The sequence below is a fragment of the Anolis carolinensis genome, chromosome 4 (assembly GCF_035594765.1).
Source record: "Anolis carolinensis isolate JA03-04 chromosome 4, rAnoCar3.1.pri, whole genome shotgun sequence".
Lineage (NCBI taxonomy): Eukaryota > Metazoa > Chordata > Lepidosauria > Squamata > Dactyloidae > Anolis > Anolis carolinensis.
This window is the reverse complement of record NC_085844.1, coordinates 32,856,478-32,869,946: the sequence shown is the minus strand read 5'-3', so window position 1 is coordinate 32,869,946 and position 13,469 is coordinate 32,856,478. Positions and strand designations below refer to the sequence as shown.

General features: G+C 41.0%; 1 protein-coding gene across 1 annotated transcript in view; it reads right to left on the bottom strand.

Annotated features, from left to right (window-relative positions):
- calb1 (calbindin 1) overlaps positions 1–12,989 on the bottom strand; it is a 30,910-nt gene extending 17,921 nt beyond the window's left edge. Inside the window, exons 1-3 of the mRNA XM_003219530.4 lie at positions 12,777–12,989; positions 10,038–10,114; positions 4,010–4,084 (exon numbers count right to left, since the gene is read on the bottom strand). Coding sequence (XP_003219578.1) covers positions 4,010–4,084; positions 10,038–10,114; positions 12,777–12,858 — 234 coding nt within the window. The 5' untranslated portion in view covers positions 12,859–12,989. The remainder of the gene's footprint in view (positions 1–4,009; positions 4,085–10,037; positions 10,115–12,776) is intronic.
- Between the last annotated feature and the right edge of the window lie 480 nt (positions 12,990–13,469).

Here is a 13,469-nt window from a genome sequence, read left to right as displayed (position 1 = left end):
CCGCATGGAGCTGGAGCTGATAGAGGGAGCTCATCCACACTCAGCAACTTAAAAAGTAGTAAACTGTACCAGCTCGAGGCATTTGGGACATTTTTAAAAAGTACAGTCTATCGGGGGAAACCTCAGGGGAATCAGAGGTCTGACACATCCCACTGCACGCCAATCTATATGCTGCTCACAGTCTGTACAAATCCTGGATTGAATGTGGTCTGCCAGCCACAGGATTTCTTTTCCTGATCCAGACTTATTACAGTCTGGCTTCAGGCCTGGGTTTGGCAATGAGACAACTTTGGTCACCTTAGGAGATTATCTTCCTTCGGGCAGCTATATTCACCTTTTCATCCCCTAGCAGGGAAACTGCTGATGTTCCAAACTGGTGTCAAATGAGGGCTAACAAGTGGGGGCAATCCAGGCAAGACAGGGATATCCATGGCCATGAGAGATTTCTGGATTAGAAATTCAGCCAACTTGGATATGACAGTGTTCCACTTGAAGGACTCAGTTTGCACTGGGAAAGGAGATGCTTTTGGCTTCAGCAACCACTTTAGCCAAGAGTGCCATAGTCAGTAAACCTACTGTCTATAACTGATGAAGTTAGACCTGCTTAGTATGTGAACTCATTGAATGCAATTTCAGTTATGTCCTAAAAGCTTTGAATATCATAGAACAGTGGTTTTCAACCTGGGGTCCCCAGATGTTTATGGCCTACAACTCCCAGAAATCCCAGCCAGTTTACCAGCTGTTAGGATTTCTGGGAGTTGACAGCCAAAAACATTTGGGGACTCCAGGTTGCGAATCACTACCATAAAATCATGCAGGAATTGTGATACTTGAAAAAGTTTTCTTTCTAGGTCTCCAGAACATATCTATGAACAATTTATGTCAGAAATTCTGGTATAGCTGATGACCTATAAAGCCCTCCATGGCTCAGGCCATGCCTATCTCCATGATTGCATCTCCCCCTACAAACCAGCACAGGCATTAAGATCTGCCGGGGAGGACCTCCTCTCGCTCCCACCACGTCACAAGCACGGTTGGTGGGGACGAGGGAGAGGGCCTTCTCGGTGGTGGCTTCCCAGCTCTGGAACACCCTTCCCAGAGAGATCAGACAAGCTCCCTCACTGTCTTCCTTCTGTAAGGAATTGAAAACTTGGTGGTTCCTGCAGCTCTTTGAGCAGGATTAGTCCCTGGCCCTCCCTTTTGACCCCAGCTCAGCACTTTATCCGTTTCCTGGCCCCAAGCCCTCCTGTTGCACAAGTCTTGAACAGCACTTTATAGTTGGCCATTCCAACGTTGAACTATGGGTCACCTAATTGGCCCGTAAAGGGAGTTTTGTTACTAGTTTTATTTTTCATGATTTGAATCGTATGTTGTGTATTCATGTTTACCATTTGTATTATTTAAAATTGTTGTATGGTTCTGTTTATTATGTGTATTCTACTGTATTGTTTTTATCATGTTGGAAACCGCCCTGAGTTCCCTGAGGAGATAGGGCAGTGTATAAATAAAGTTTTATTATTATATTATTATGGGTTCTATGATGTACTTTGACTGGAAGACCAAAACCTTGTTCATTTCTGCTAAGAAGAACAAGGATTTAAATTATGCATGAACATCACATTGCATGAAGGGTCCTGGAACAGATCTCTCACATAATATGTGGGTCTACTGTGTTATCGTGATATTTTCTACAAGAAACTACTTTGAAATTGCAGTACTCCAAAATCCAGAAATGAGTGTGCTACAGCAAGGATGGGCAACTGCATGAAGAGGACCGAGGAGATTCTCACTCTCTGAAGTTCCACTGTCTACATCCAGGTGATAGTGCTATTTCTGGTGGCCATCTTGATTTGGCATACTGCTAAATAATAGTATGGTTGGGCAGTATACAAGGGTTACAGGATGAGAAAGCAGATTGCAAAATATATACATATTGAATATTTTAGTACAGTCTTAAGGCAAAAATTACCTGAAAATCACAACACCATTTTTAAAATGAAGTCCCAGGGACTGGCTGTAGGTTTGAGAATGCCATAAAAGTGAAGCTTCAAGAGGAGCCTCACTTTCACCACCTTGATCTACAGAATCAAATTCACCTGCCTTGCATGGGATGTGCTGGTAACCAATTTATTTCCAAACACAACTCAAAGAATTGCCAAGAATTTTTACAGCTCTTAATGGCTTAAGGGCTGTCTTACACGGGCTGTGGCGCAGCTGTTGAGCAGCTGCCTTAAATCACTCTGACCATGAGGTCATGAGTTCGAGGCCAGCCCGTGGCGGGGTGAGCACCCGTCAATTAAAAATAAAAAAAAATAGCCCCTGCTCGTTGCTGACCTAGCAACCCGAAAGATAGTTGCATCTATCAAGTAGGAGATAAGGTACCACTAATAAAAAGTGGGGAGGCAAGATTAACTAATTTACGACCTGGTATGAGGAAGTGCCGTCAGTGTGGATGATGAAGCACCTGCTCCCCCCTGTGGCCAGAATTGAACATCCCCTCAGAAGAAAGTTAACTTGCCTCTGCGTGTGTGTCTCTCAGTCTCTGTTTGATGTGTTTATGGGCATTGAATGTTTGCCCTATGTGTGTTATAATGTGATCCGCCCTGAGTCCCCTTCGGGGTGAGAAGGGCGGAATATAAATACTGTAAATAAATAAAATAAATAAATAAATAAATAAATAAATAAATAACTGTCTCCACACTACATCCATGGTGTGGCCCTGGCTCACAAGAATGAGACTAATGGTCTTCTTTGTGGAACACTTTCCCGATGATACTCAATTTGCATGTAATTAAAAAGGCAGATATACATCAGTAACCAGGCATTTTGTGTCCCTATCAATCCTACCTCTTGACATTACATAGTCCTTTGGATGAAGTAATCATAATTTTTCAGATTAGACCTTGTAGAATTCAACCAGTCTTTAGCAATAAGCTTTAAAGGCAAAAGTAGAACCAATAACTTTCATTTCTGCCTTGCTGTTATGATAATTAGCATTTTACTAGTGGAATGGAATGAATGGTCACAGATGCTTTAAGTAACTGCAGCAAATTTCTTGTACATGGTGAATTGAGCTAAACATCTCTTACTTAGTTCACTAATGCTGTTGTACAAAACTGTACGGAACACAATAGGTATGATCCAAACAACGAACTACTCTCAGACACCACCAGTTCCAATAGGAGCGCCACATATGTGCTTAACTTTCTCTCTTCAAATATAAACAGCTTCATGCATTGACATTATAGAAAACATCCAGTATGCATATATTGCAAAAGTAGTACACTCAAAACAGGCAAGCAAGCACCCACCATGAAACAATCACCACTGTTTCCTAGAAAGAGGTCTAACCTCAAAGGTTTTGCATCTTAATCATGGGATTTCTATTAGAAATTCTCAGAACGCAATATTTAAATATATTCAGCCACTTGAATTTCTTGAAAAGATATGCTTATTGGTCTTGCTAGAGCAATAAATATGCTGAAGTAGGCTGCCATATTGGATCAACATGCACATATATAAACAACAGCTATGTGCATATTTCTCAACTTCCTTCGTTTCTGAGACGATGTACTTTCTTGACATTACTAATTAGGAACCAGCACCATTGCTCCAATTATAACTGTGCTATCAGGTGTTGGTCACACCAGTTCCTTTTTGAAAGCTAAAATAAACAGAATCTTTGCTTAAATCTTCTTTGGTTACCAACCAGTGTTCTTACTGTAGGCATTCCCAATGTTCCTGAATGGCAAGAAAATAGCTGAGATGCTCATACAGACAGATTAAAGCCATAGATATTTTTTTTCAAGATTTAGGTTATTTTAATCATCATTTTATAAAATGAGAACAGCATTATGTGATTCAGAAACATCAAAGGTTATAAAATAGGAGAAACCTTTTTTTTTTACAATATATCAACATGAAATAATATTTACCGATGCCTTCGCACTATTGCACAGCTATGAACAACAAATATAAAGAGCTACATTAAGTAAAAAAGCCATCTTACCTCTACTATTCCTACTTTGCCTTCAGAATTCTTTGAAAACTGGTCCACAAATGTTTTCATTTCTGGAGTTAAGTCCTATAAATGTACAGTATAGTCATTACTACATAGGAAAAAAACACAGGCAAGAGTCAAGAGCACAAACTGTCAAAGCTCTACAGAAATAAACAGTTGCTTAGTAGGCGTTCTCTACAGACAGAACTCTAAGTCATTTCTTTAAAAGCCAATGAGCCAAAATTAAAGAAACCATTCTGCCTGAATGACTGGGAAACTAATCCATGTAGTGAAAAATATCTCCTGTAGCATACTCCACAATTCTAGTTGAAGTTAAATACAAAAGCAAGTTTATGTTTTGTTTTTTAAAAAATACTATGAGCTTATTCTTCCCTTGTGTAAGATTTAGGAATGCAAAAATAATGTATCAAAACCAGCAATTGTAGCTGCGTGATACCACTTTAACTGCCATGGCTCCATCTTATAGAATCCAGGGGGCTATTATTTGTTGAGATAAACAAACTGCCCTCTAAAGAACCTGAGCCTATTCCTTTAAATCACAACACCGGAGCAATATGGCATCACCAAACTACAAATCCTAGGTTTCATGGACTGGAGCTGCTAGAGTTCAAGTTGAAAGAAAGAGTGTTTTCCTGCTATTACATTCTTAAAAGTTGCCCCCTTTTGATTAATTCTGCACACAGATGTGAACATTTCAGAATAGGGGCATAGTAAGGTCAGCACTCTTTCAGTCAAGAATAGTTCTAGCAGGATATGGACAGTGTCGTGTGCTCAGATGCACAGCTGAAGCACATAATATCGTCTGCCATGCAATAGGGATTGGTTACATTGGATTATTCTTCCTCCAGATGTAGGGGTGATGCATTGCCCTCCTTGCCCCCAGGATCTTGGAGGGCTACTTACTTTATGTCTTTCATCCTTGTTTATTATTATTTTATTTTATTTTATAAAAATGGTTGATAAAATATGCAAAAAGGGGGGATAGAAATTTTCCATTGGCAGTTCATTAATCTCAGCTAAGTCCACATCAAAGGCCTGAATCCAATTGTTGGTTCCATGTTGAATAAACCCACCAAATCAGTGGATTTGGCACAAATCCTGACATTAAGTTCTTATTGAAACATCCGTTCTAGTTAAATGTATGCCACAAGTTCTTGCTTTAATACATTTTCTCTAGTAAGTAAACAAAAGAGAGACACACAATGGGGTGATGGTTAGAGTCCTGAACTGGGATGCTGAGACCAGGGTTCAAATCCCTGCTTGGCCATGGAAACTCAATAGGCAACCTTGCTCAAGTCACACAAGCTCAGCCTCAGAAGAAGGTAATGATGATAGCTCCAAAAAAAATCTTGTTAAGAAAGGTTTGCAATAGGTTTACCTTAGGAGCAGCATGAAATAACACAACAATACAAAACAGGCTAACCTGCCAGAATATAACTTCTCATTACATTGCTAAATGTCACAAACTGGTTTTTGCAGGTTTGTGTCCAGACATTGCTGTATGGATCCATTCCAACCAATAAGATCTGTCAATCATGACAATTTTTCATTTATTTCAACATGTCTGTCTAGTTCCAACATCTAGTGTGTTGCTAGGAATGTTCAAATCTCAACGTGTCAACATGTGAATGTTGACAATCTCCAGCATGTTTCATGAAAAATAGTTTTTTCCCGTCTTTCAGACACATTGGTGAATGCCAGCAATGACATTTAACTGTTGCTAAGGTGTCTTAGAGACTTTTGACGCTTATGAAATCTGCCTGTGGTTGTCAATATTCATATAAGAATGTCAACATTTAGCAGACTTGTGGACATTTGCTGTGACACAGGTATGCCTCCTATAACTATACATTTTGTTCCAGAGGAATTTATATTTTTCAAAATAGATATTTTTAGTGGTTTTGCTTTCCTTACCAAAAGAACCCTTTTGTATTCTTCTTTTTTAGCAAATATAAAATATCTCTTTGATATGTTAAAAAGAGGGTAAATTATGTATATAGAAGACTTGCTTTTTTCAACTACATTGTATTACTTGTGCAGCTTGAGCCTGTTTACTCAGATCTAAATCACACTAAATTCAAAAGTGACTACTTCCAAGTTAGTGTATATAGAATTTCAGCCTTTTGACTGCAATTTGGTGAAAGTAAATCATACCGGACTCATTTAGGATGTACTTTTGAAAAATCTTGCATGGGATCAGGATCTAATCTAAGTAACACTGACTTCAGTGCTTTTTCAAAAATCCACAAATTATTCTAAATGAAGAACTGAGATTTAAATGAACTGTATAAATATATAATACACTATTCCAAAAGATACTGATGTGAAAAAGATTGCTACTAGGCAGGCAACCTTTCCCACAACTACGGTAGGCATCTACAGACTTTACCACAATATTTTCTTCTGCATAATGAATAATGAATCCCTGACTACTACACAGTTTATCACTTATGGTCTATTTAACCATTCTCTGGTGGGTACTTTGAAATATTAGTGTCTTTCTTAATTAACAAATTTGTCCTCATAGCCCGATATAACATTGTTCTGGAAAGGGTAGCAAAGACAGCAAGATGAGGACAGTGGTTTTCTATCATTTTCTCTGTCATTTGGAAAGCCCTGAAAATGGAATACAGGTGTCCTAATCTAAGAGGGATTAAATGGGGCATAATGACAATGAATATGCAATTAATTACCATCGCGCAACTGTTTATGTTTAAGAATCAGTTGTTACTAAGCAGCTGTGTTCATACACTGCTCATTTTCCTGGAAACGTGTCAGTCCAACACAAACACCAATTCAGCATGAGTCTTCTTAGGTGAGAACCATCCACCTGTATTGTATTACTAATTTCCACACTGAGACCCTCCAGAGCAGTGGTTCTCAACCTGAGGTCCCCAGATGTTTTTGACCTTCAACTCCCAGAAATCCTAACAACTGGCAAACTGGTTGGGACTTCTGGGAGTTGTAGGCCAAAACATCTGGGGACCCCAGGTTGAGAACTACTGCTCCAGAGCAATTGTGGGTGTATATCTACACTGCAGAATTAATGTAGTTTGACATCACTTTAACTGCTGTGGCTTAATGCAATGGAATCCTGGAGGTTGTAGTTTGATGAAACACTGACACTCTTTGACAGAGAAGATTGAAGAGCTTGTAAAACTACAACAGTGGTGAGCCAAGGAGATTAAAGTAATGTCAAACTGCATTAACTTTACAGTGTAGATGTTCCCTGTGATACAGCTCCCAGAATCCCTAGCCAGCCAAATCCTTGCTTTTTGACATGTTCATCATGTACATACATTTTGAGTAGTGATACATTTTTTATTTTGTTTTAGAATTTGATTGTTAACAAAGCTGGGGCCTAAAAGATCAACTACACTGATTTTTCAGACCTGTATAAATATATTTTAATCAAATTTACAAAAGTCCAGTCCTTTTGCCTGTTGCAAAATATGGCCCAGCAAGTTTAACAGCATTTACCCCTAAAGGAATTGTGTTCAGGCTGAACCACAGTTACATTTAATGGCTCAGTAAGAAGTTGCAGAACTTCAATATAACTGGGGTTCGGTTTTTTTCTTAAGGAAAAATTTGGGACAGCCTATAAAATATATGGTGTATATTGTGTAAAAGAGTTTGTATTTTCTCCTCTTTAAGCCTATATGCCAACTTTATGCAAACAACTGAAACAATTTTGATTAAAATCACCTTCTGGCAATAGTTGATGAGAGAACGAAGGTAATAGTTTCAAAACCTGGAATCACAGAATAATATTTACCTATCCCTTTTGTTGAAAGAGATTTAAGTTTATGTCATGAAATGGAACTGTGGAAATGTTGACCCTCCAAATATTGATGAACAACTATTCCCCTTGGCACTCGTTTATGTCCAGGCTGGTTGGAACTGATACAAAATGGGGTTCAATAACAGTATATCAATATCAATTGCTATTCTCAAAGAGAAGTGGATGTAACTTTTTGAAAGGAAATTAAAGCCTGGACAGGGAATAAATAATGATAAAACTGCAAGGTGTTTAGAAAATCTACAATTTCTCCAAAAATTCCCTCTAGCGAAGGTCATGAAATCTGAAGCTGTTGAAACGTAGCCAATGGAACAAGGCAAGAGTGTAACACAATACACTGTTAACTGACAGTAAGACCCATTTAATTCAATGGGACTGATTTCTGAGAAGACAAGCACAGGATAGCATTGCAAATGAGTTAGAGAGGTGCTTGGGGAATGAATGTCCAAGACCACGATTCATTTTAGACTGGAAAATAGCCAAGCTAGAAAGACTTTGGAGATCAAACATATATAGATGATCCAATGAGAGAAGTGAAGCTTGTTGCTTCCCCCCCCCCCCCCCCAGAAATAGCCTTGCTCCAAACCAATGCCAATGGAAAAATGAATAAGAACACCTGAGCACTTTCCCAAGTACAAGCAGGCATACAGGCAGAATCTATTAAAAGGCATAAATGACACTGTGCGTGGCGCATAGGAATGTGCCTATAGGGATTTATGTATCACTTTGAGAACGCTCCAGTTTTTTAAGTAGGAGCTTGACACCAATGTGAAACAAGGAAAATTAGAATTTTTAAATGCCTCCTTTGCTAGTTAAAACTGAGGGAAATTTAATAGAGCCTATTTCTAAAAATAAATTATGAATCCATGTTTTCTAATTCAGCTGATTACAATGACTCATCTTATAGAAGCCTGAGTGGGGAGCATCATGGCAAAAGGCATATGGGAGAGACCTGCCTCTCATATGAATTGGAAAAATAATTTAGGAAATTATAAATTATAAATTCTTTACCAGGATACATATTTCTGTCCTTCATAACAATCTTGAATTCCTTTTTATAACAACAATATAAAATAAAAGTAGTAACTGTAGTCACCTATAACACTCCAATTTTCACTTAATCATTTAATTACTTTGTAATCATTACCAAACAACTCAATTATATTTTTTTCCAATCTAAAACCATTTTATAGGAATTTGATGAATATTTTACTAATACTCATAGTGGCTTAATTTTTATTTCAAGGGACACTGAATCTGTCTCAATGTAGATTTTCATGGCATTTGGAATATATGTTTTAGTCCAGTTCATTACTTTGACAAATGAATTCATTCATTAACAAGACTGGGTTTTACATAACTTACAAATGTTGATTCCAATATTTTGCTTCATTTAAAAACGTAAAAATGTCAGTTGTATCCCACCGTAGTTCAATTGTGACTAAAAACTTCCATTTGATTCACTTGGTCTAGTTTTGGTAGGAGTAATGTTGGATTGATCACTATGATCTAACATTCTTTAAGCTCTTCCATTTTAAGCATCAAATAATATGTCGATGGTCATTCCAGAACTCTCCAGAAAGCTGTTTTGCCACTGTAGCAGTTCTGATTTGCTCAAAGTCAAAGCAAGATATAGAACTAATCTGCAAATCTGTTTATCAGCCACCAAGGGGCAGAAATGTATATCAGACTATATATTAGTCACACAGCTATTAAATATTGAATTATCATTTACATAAGGGGAAAGATCTGTGACAGTAAGGAAACAGTTATTTATTACAATTAATTGTCATCATGGGGCATATGTTTCAAAACCCTGTTATCTTTCAAAAGTTGTTATGATCTAGTACAGAAGTAGAGGGAGAATAAGAGATCATTAATTAACTAGATTCCATCTCAGATTTCCCAGGGGCACAGCTTGAATCTGCCAGATTATCTTTTGCTTTACATCTGTGCTTCTTAGGATATCTGATACAGGGGATTCACAGTTGTTGTTTTTTTCCAGTTTGCTAGGGACCAGCACTGTATTTGCACCCATTGGCTATCATCACGTTTTTCCTTTCCTGGAATCTCTCCAGCTGCTGCTTTATGGACCAATGCCGGTCAACCAATTGCCTTTGGTTACATGATAGGCTTGTGGTCAAACATGGGCAGAAGTCACCCAGGTAGCAGAGTTCACCATGATTTCTTTAATCCTTATTACAGATTGTAACCTACCAATCCTCCTTTCTTTCGTGCTTCCTGAAACTCCTGGATAAAAGTCTGCAGTTCCTCCCCATCCATGTACCCATTGCCTGCAACACAAAGAGAGAGAGAGTGCATGGCTGTTACAGTTATAAAGGTTTTGATACTTTCCCTTCCCTGCCCAGAGCTGGGGAGCAAAGCAACCATGCTTTTTAATCTGCTTGAGCAGAGTGCAATCCCAGCGTAGTGTCATGGTTTGAGCATCGGACTATGACTCCAGAGATCAAGGTTAGAGTCCTGCTTAGTCATGGAAACCCACTGGGTGACCTTGGGTGAGTCACACTCTCTCAGTCCCAGAAAACTCCATGACAGGCTCACCTTCCAGTCAACATAAGTCAGAAAAGACTTGAAAGCACATAAACAGCAAAATACAATCCTACTCAGATGTGTGTCCCACCGGGTGTCATGGGGATTACTCTCAGATATGTAGCCCTTGGATAGCAGCCTGAATTCTATCCCTTTTCGAAGGAAAATCAACATTCAGTTTTGCATCTAGATCAAACACACACACACACACACATACAAGAAAAGAGAGTCTACTTAAAATTGTAGCAAAAACCTGGAATGTTTAGGTTGTAGAAGAGAAAGCTGAGAGAGGACATGATAACCCTGTTTACATCTTTGAAAGGATGTCACACTGAGGAAGGGGCAAGCCTGGTTTCTGCTGCTCTGGCGGACACAATGGAGGAATGGATTCAAATTACAGGAAAGGAGATTCCACCTGAACATTAGGAGGACAGTCAGAGCTGTTTGGCAGTGGAATCTGCTAGCTTAGATGGTGGAGGAACTTCCTTCTCTGGAGGTTTTAAAACAGAGGCTGGATCTGTCAGGAGTGCTTGGACTGAATATTCCTGCACAGCAAAGGGGTTGAATCGGGTGGATTTTGTGGTGTCTTCATGCACACAAACATAACTTTTAAGAAATCAGTGGTACACTTGGTTGCTGTGAGTTTTCTGGGCTATATGGCCATGTTCCAGAAGCATTATCTGCTGACATTTCACCTGCATCTATGGTAGGCATCCTCAGAGGTTGTGAGGTATGTTGGAAACAAGGCAAGTGGGGTTTATATATCTGTAGAATAATGTTCAGGGTGGGAGAAAGAACTGTTAGAGGCAGATGTGAATGTTTCAATTGACCAACTTGATTAGCATTGAACAGCCTTTCAGTTTCAAAGTCTGGCTGTTCAAGGCTTTTCATTGCTAATAAAGGCAGCCAACTGAAACATCCACACCTGCCTCCAACAGGCAATAGTTCTTTCTCCCAACCTGGACTTTCCACAGTTGCATAGTTTCCAACATACCTCACAATCTCTGAGGATACCTGCCATAAATGTGGGCGAAACGTCAGGAGAAAATGCTTGTGGAACATGGCCATACAGCCCAGAAAACTCACAGCAACCCAGTGATTTTGGTATGAAAGACTTGACAACACAAGTGGTACACTCTTGCTCTTTTAGATGCATGGAATGAGAGGCTGGGTTGTTGTGAGTCTTCCGGGCTGTATGGCCATGTTCTAGAAGCATTTTCTCCTGACGTTTCAACCACATCTATGGCAGGCATCCTCAGAGGTTGTGACATATGTTGGAAACTATGAAACTGGGGAAAGTCCAGGTTGGGAGAAAGAACTCTGTTCTGTTGGAGGCAGGTGTGAATGTTTCAGTTGGCTGCCTTGATTAGCACTGAAAAGCCTTTAACAGACAGACCTTGAAACTGAAAGGCTGTTCAATGCTAATCAAGTTGGTCGATTGAAACATTCACGTCTGCCTCCAACAGTTCTTTCTCCCACCCTGAACATGATTCTACAGATATATAAACAGATATTTCCAACAGACCCCTCAACCTCTGAGGATGCCTGCTATAGATGTGGGCGAAACGTCAGGCGAAAATGCTTCTAGTACATGGCCATACACAGGCCTGTAGCGAGGGGGCGGTTTTAGGGGTTCGACCCCCCCCCCCCGAAATTTTTCAGGTTATAAAAAAAACCTGGTTTACTCATGAATTTTAACTGGTTAACCAAATCCCCATGCTAAGTCTATGAGACACAAAACCTTAAGAGACCCTCCAGGCACTATCTCAAGCAGATATTGACAGGTTTGTAGCGGGGAGGGGTGTGTGCTAGGGGTTCAACCCCCCGCCCCCGAAATTTTCAAAACCCCTCCCGAAATTTTTTTCTGGCTACGGCCCTGGCCATACAGCCTGGGAGACTCACAACAACCCAGTGATTCCAGCCATGAAAGCCTTCGACAAAACAATAAAAGGAATTTTTCTCAGTCAGGAAGGCTCCTAAGGAGCCCAGAGCAGACCCTTCTCCCGCAAAACCCCTTTCAAGATTATTCCAGCTTTCAGCAAAAGGCGCACAACTTTGCTGGGCAAAGTTTACCTCTCGCAGGACGAAAACGCAGCGAGTCCTTTCTGCCCCTTCCTCGCCCCCCTTCTCTGTTTTCCAACCTCCCGCTAAACACTGGGGAATGAATGCCACCTTGACACCGCTTTAACTGCCTTGGCTCAATGCTACGGAGTCCTCCGATTCGTAGTTTCGCTCTCTTCGAAGGCTAGAAACCTGGAGAGAAGTGCAGCTCCCGCGCTTCCTTTGCTCTGAGCCAGGGCAGTTCCAGCGGGGCCAAAACGGCTGCTAATGCTTCAGGGGAGGGAGAAGCAGACAAAGTTAGAAGAGGAAGGAAAAGAAAGCCAAAAGCCCCCCCAAAGTAGTCACCGTCGGAGTCGTAATGACGCCAGATCTCGAAAAACTGGGAGGCGGAGAGCTCCTTCACTTGGAGGAAAGTCTCGGCGGACATGGCGAGCGCCTCGGGGAGCGAGAGGAGGAAAGGCGGCGGCGGAGGAGGAGGAAGGAGGAGAAGGGTCGCTGTCCGCGGTGCTGATCCGCAGCCCAGGCGAGTCTCCCGGCCTCCCCGGCGCAGCTCTTTATGGGGCCGCCGCCGCCTCCCGGGACACGCCCACCGCCCCTGGCCACGCCCCCTGCCCCCCCCACTCCCCACCCCCACTCAGAGGAAGAGGAGGAGGAAGGGCAGGGGCGGGAGGGGCCTTTGGGAGCAGCCCCCAGGGCACCCTATGGAAAGCAGGCGGGGAGGGAGCTCCTTCCCCCCTCTTCTTTCCATTCCCCCCCCCCCCCTCGTTCACTGGGAAAGTCAAGGAGGGCATTGCTGGAGGAGACCCAAGAGAGGAGGAACGCAACGCCGCCGGGTTGCTTGGGCACATGCCTCTCCTCCACACAGATAGTTGCCTTGGGTTGCCTTTCCATACATTTGACTTAGGGTCTCGCTTCCTTATAATTGCCTTGGGGACCAGCCTCCATACAGTGGGTTGCTGTGGGTTTTCCAGGCTGTATGGCCATGTTCCAGAAGCATTCTCTCTTATTATTTATTTATTTATTTATTACAATATTTAT